The sequence below is a fragment of the Pinus tabuliformis genome, chromosome 5_2, assembly GCF_031772625.1.
Source record: "Pinus tabuliformis cultivar Carrire ecotype Pingquan chromosome 5_2, CPIR1, whole genome shotgun sequence".
In the NCBI taxonomy this organism is placed as follows: domain Eukaryota; kingdom Viridiplantae; phylum Streptophyta; class Pinopsida; order Pinales; family Pinaceae; genus Pinus; species Pinus tabuliformis.
Genome location: NC_142306.1, coordinates 535,425,223 through 535,430,769, shown reverse-complemented (window position 1 = coordinate 535,430,769; position 5,547 = coordinate 535,425,223). Strand labels below are relative to the sequence as shown.

The 5,547-nt window shown below is 42.7% G+C and overlaps 1 protein-coding gene across 1 annotated transcript; it reads left to right on the top strand.

Moving 5' to 3' along the window:
- The first annotated feature begins 3,668 nt into the window (after positions 1-3,668).
- On the top strand, positions 3,669-4,777 carry LOC149160081 (uncharacterized). The gene is made up of 2 exons (XM_089434507.1): positions 3,669-3,848; positions 4,118-4,777. The coding sequence occupies exons 1-2, from the start codon at positions 3,669-3,671 to the stop codon at positions 4,775-4,777; spliced, it is 840 nt and encodes a 279-aa protein (XP_089290633.1).
- Positions 4,778-5,547: the final 770 nt, after the last annotated feature.

Sequence of the window (5,547 nt, the reverse complement as noted above, 5' to 3'; positions counted from 1 at the left end):
GGTTTCTTGCTCTTCTTCTGTTATAGGATCTTCGCATATCTCTAGAGGTTCACATATAGGTTATTCTGGATCACTGCCACCAAAGAAGAGAGAAGGGTGACTCAGTGATGCAGTGGGGGTGTTGGGTAGGAATTTTCCTGAATTGTCTCTGTTCCTACGAGGCATGAAATGAAATCTCTTTTTTGGGTGATTCTTGTTTCTTTTTTTCTGCTTGTACCTGCAAAAACTGAAATAGATTGTACTGCAAATTGCAACTAACTCAAATTTATCTTGCTAAAATGAAAATGCAGAATTGAAATGAAAGCTGGAAAGGACTAATCTATTTTGCTGAAATGAAATTGCAGAAATGAAATGAAAGCAGGAAATACTAATCTACGCTCGCTGAAATGAAATTGCAGAATTCAAATGAAAGCAGGAAATGCTAATCTATGCTTGCTGAAATAAAATTGCGGAATTGAAATGAAAGCAGGAAATGGTCTAATATACTTTTGCAAAAATGAAATTTCAGAATTGAAATGAAACAACTATTCTACTTTTGTTGAAATAAACTACTCTAGCAGAAGGTTACAGTAGAAACTAGAAGAAAAGCAGTGATCACAAAATACTCTAACACTTCCTCGGCAGCGGCGCCAAAAATATGGTGAGCTCCAGCATTGCAGCAATGATACTGCAACTCTTGAGACTCCCTACTTTACTTTTATCAACCCGGTAGTTTGTAACAAACTTGGAAGCGACGATGCTATATGCACAAGTACTAGCTCTTACTGCAGGCTGTCACTTGATCAGCTGGCACAAGTTCGCTAGGAGCTTAAGCCAACTTCTATGAGTTCTTAGAAGAAGCTTTTAACTGTGATGGATGAAAGCTAACTCAAAAGAGGCTAGTCTACTTGTAGAAAGAAGATGAAAGCTGAAAGGAAATGTAAACCCTAGCAAACCCTAGTTTTACTGACTAACCCTACTTGTGAAAGAAAAGAGATGTAAGCTACTAAAATGGATGCCATTGACTATTGAAAAGGTAAAATGCATGTGTTTAAGCTACTTCTGAAGGAAAATATGGAAAAATCATCTTTTTGTATTTTTGAGCAATTTTATGCAGAATTATTATGCATGTGTTTTAACTATTTTTTACTGTGCAGAGGTTTATTAGCGAAAGGAAATGGAGTGGGAATTTGTAGGAGGTTGGGAAGGTGTGGAGAGGACATAAGGGGCCCCTAGCACCCTTCTATATATTTCCACCATGCTCGGATATCAAAAAATCGCTCGCGTGAACTTCTACATGAGGCTGTCGGGCATCTATAGGAAATTCTACAAGAATAGGCCGAAAGTGGTTTTTAGAGGGTTGATGGTGGAAAAACGGTGGGAAAGTGGAGATGAAGGATGGGTAGGGATGTTAAGAGGTCTAGGACCTAGTAAATGAAGCTTAGTAGTAATGAAGATGGTTGGATTTGTTCAAATATGAAGAAAGCAATGTTGCACAAAAATGTAGAAATTAGGGCAAGTTGGGAAACTGTGGCGAATGAGGGAAAGAAATATTGAGCGAGGGACTAGAGTAGGTTGTATGATGGAAGAAGGATAGGCTGGAGTGTCTTACAGGTGTTCTTCACAGTACTTTCCAAAATTAATCCAAGCAAAGACTAAAAAACAGAGATTTATCTATTGTGACCTAATTCTGACCTAGAAACCAGAAACATGATGAACAGAAGTTTATAGATAGGAAATCATGCAAGAAAGCTATGGAAACTAAGAATAGATCTAAGCATGAAAACACAATTGATATCAACTTTTCCAACTCAGAATCTAACACTAGCAATTGCATTGGAAGGAAAAAACAGTGTTTTTGTGGCAGCAAGTGTGCCTTGGTCTCAGTTCATGGTCCCAAGGAGGGAGAAATGAGATCAAAGACTGCTTGGTAGCCTCTTTGTGGATGTTTTCTGTTACCAAACTATCAAATCAACCTGAAGCATGAACAACTATCTTAATCATCAAAAACAACCTAAGTAACAAAGCAAGATTTATTAATCGCGCGCGCTCTGTTATGCGTTCAGCTAGGTCTGAAATTCAACTGCCGCCGCCATGGCTGCTCTAGGGGGTGCGGAGCCCTCTCCCACCCCTCCGCTTTCACCAGCAGAAGCCTTCAGAAGCATTCTAACGCAGAGAGGAAAAAAACGAACTCATCCTGAAGTCCCGAAGTTTATCAAAAAGCTAGAAGAAATCCCAGAAATCGCTTTGCCGGAAGACCAAACAATCAAAATCGCCCTTGCCTTGGCTGACAGAGGTTTAGTAGGGCAATTTATGGGTCGGTGGCCAACAACAAAATCGACTGATGAATGGGTGCAACGAAACTGGAGACCCCTGCTTCCCAACAATGTGATCAGCTACGCGGTTGGAAGGGGCTTTTTCATCTTCGAATTCACTACCAAGGAAGACCGAGATCTGGTGTTCAGAAATGGCCCATATTTCATGGGAAACCAAGGTCTCTTTCTGAATAAATGGACACCCGACTTTGACCCCTCAGTCGATGTTCCAAAGGAGGTCCCTGTTTGGGTTCGGCTTCCCAATCTACCAATACACTGCTGGAGCTATCAAGCTCTACAAAAGATAGGAAACGGACTGGGAAGATTCATCGACAAAGCTGATAACAAGGGCCAATACACCTGCGCCAGAATCTGCGTGGAAGTTGACCTAGAAGTTGGACTACCGGAAGCCATCAAGCTTTCACTGGGAGATTGGCACCACTTCCAGAAGTTGGACTACGAGCAACTGCCATTTAAATGCAGAATCTGCCATGAGCATGGCCATTTTCAACGAAACTGCCCCAAAGCACCATCATGGGACAAAGAGGAAGAAGAAGGATGGAAGGAAATAAAAAAGGGAAAGGTAGTCTCAAAGCCAACCGAGAAGAAGCAAACAGGACTAAAGGGGAACCCCCAGTCCAATGACAAGACCAAACCAGTCTCAAATGAAGGCCCATCCACAGTTGAAAAGGGGGAGGCCTCAGAGAAACATGAAGAAACTAAAGATCAGCTGAAGAAAAGGAAAGATACCGAAGAAGAATCAAATGCCCAACTAGCCAAGGCAGATCAAGGGGAAAAAGCAGGCAACGACGAGCACATTAGTCTTGCCTCTGACTCAGGGGAAGAATCAGAAGAAAGAGAATCCGAATCAGACAGCTCACAAATTTCTCCTATCAAATCGACCAGGGGCCGAAAATCCAAGAAGAAACAGAGAGAGGAGAAAACCTACATGGATGTTCTCCAAGGTTCCCAGAAAACTCTCAAGGGAATGATGAATACTAGATCCAGGCGCAAGAATAACAAGGCTCCAAAAGGAGCCACTCCCCCCCACTCCAGTAAATAATGAAATACGTCTCCTGGAATTGCAGAGGATTAGGTAGCAGGCTGAAAGAAGAGGCCCTGAAAGACATTGTGAGGTTGCATATGCCTGAAATCTTTCTCATCCAGGAGACAAAGCTGGAGGACACTCTTCTCCTCCAATCCAGCAAAACATTCTGGCACAAAGGCCCTGGTAGAGCTGTCAGTGCTAGAGGTGCCTCTGGTGGGATTGCCTCCTTCTGGGACAGCTCCAAATATGACTTGATTCAAGAAGAAAGTTGCCAGCACTGGATTTTCACTCAGCTCCTCCACAAAGACTCTGGTCAACAAGTAAGTATGTTTAACCTTTATGCTCCGGTCTTACCATCGGAGAAAAAAATTTGTTGGGACTCGCTCCAGTCCTTTATTGTATCGCACAATCCAGAAAACATCATTATTGTAGGGGATCTGAACGTTACTCTAGCTACTGAAGAGAAAAAAGGTGGTTCCCCTGTAAGGGATCCAGCCAGAGAATGGGTAGAAGATATCATGATTGGCTGGGATTTGGAGGACATCAAACCATCAGATGGGAAATACACTTGGTCTAATAAAAGATTAGGCCCCAGCCATATAGCTGCCTGATTGGACAGATTCCTAGTCCAAACCTCCTTCCTTACTAGTGGGCTAATGGCATCATCCAAAATTCTGCCCAACTGCACCTCCGATCATAAACCCATAAGTCTTGAGCTCTCCATGGATGGTTTTCTTGGCCCCATTCCATTAGATTTAGCCCATTGTGGATTCAGCAAGAGAGTTTCAATGAGGTGGTTTCTGAAGTCTGGAACCGGAAAATACAGGGATCCCCTTTCTTCGTGTGGGAAGAAAAGTTGCGGGCTCTTAAGAGAAGACTCAAGGAGTGGGCTAAAGCTTTGAAAACACCTGCTGCCAAGAGAAAAGAGTCTATAGAAAATCTTGCTGCCCTCCAATCATCAATGGAGGATTCAGTTATTACCCAAAGTCTGCTCCAAAAAGAAGTTGAGTTGCAAAAATCCCTTCATAAAGCTAGTAGGGACGAAGAGGAGTATTGGAGACAAAAATCTAGAAATTTATGGTTACAGGCCGGCGACAAAAATACTAGTTTTTTCCACAAGCATGCCGAAGCTCGAAAGCAATTCAAAAATGTTTCAGAAATCCGATTCCAAGATGCATTGGTAACTGATTTTGAAGGCATCAAGAGAGCAGCATTCTCCTTTTTTAAAGATCTCTACTCAGCGCCTGATGACCAGCCTATAGATCCTCAAGCCTATCCGTATAATCTAATCCCCTTCTGTGTGCAAGACCCTGTCAATAATATGCTGACTGCCCCGATCAACATGGATGAGCTCAAGAAAGCCTTGGATTGCATGGAACCGGATAAAGCGCCAGGGCCTGATGGGTTCACTGCTAGGTTCTTTCAGTCTTGCTAGTAAACTATCAATAAAGACCTCCTGAGAATGGTTAGGAAGTCCCAATTCTGCGCAAAGATAGGAGGCAGCACCAATTCAGCCTTCCTTGCATTGCTTCCGAAAGAGAAAGGAGCCTCAGATTTCAGTAGATTTCGACCCATTTCGCTGTGTAATACTAGCTATAAACTGATTACCAAAATAATATCCATTCGCCTCAAGAATATTCTGCCGGACATCATACCGGAGAACCAAGGAGGCTTCATCAAAGGGAGAAAGATACTGGATAATATTGTGTTGGTTCAAGAGGCAGTTCACTCAAGCGGCCAGAGAAAAGAGAAAGGAATGGTAATAAAACTCGATTTGGCTAATGCCTTTGACAGGGTGAGTCACGACTTTCTGTTTGCTGTTATGACGAAAATGGGCTTCTCAATAAACTTCATAAATTGGGTGAAAGCCTGCATTGCCTCTCCTTGGATTGCACCGTTGGTAAATGGACGATCGACTGAATTTTTTACAGCTTCCAAGGGATTAAGACAAGGTTGTCCGCTGTCCCTGTTCCTCTATGCAATTCAAGCCTCAGTGCTTAGTTTCCAGCTCGACTTCTGTCAGCAAGTCCAAATTCTGCCAGGCCTCAGAATGGTGCATAATGTCAAAGACATAAACCATGCCCAAGTTGCCGACGATACACTGCTACTAGGTGGAGCGAGCATTAATTCGGCCAGATCTTTCAAAAAGGAACTGGACATCTATAAGGAAGCATCAGGAAGCAAGATAAACTATTCAAAAAGCAC

What these genes read in the sequence shown, in the direction of transcription:
- LOC149160081 (XM_089434507.1), top strand. Translation starts at nt 3,669, where the DNA reads ATGTTTAACCTTTATGCTCCGGTCTTACCATCGGAGAAAAAAATTTGT. An exon ending in GGGATCCAGCCAGAGAATGG is followed by an intron (nt 3,849 to 4,117) that starts GTAGAAGATATC and finishes TTGTGGATTCAG; the next exon opens with CAAGAGAGTTTCAATGAGGT.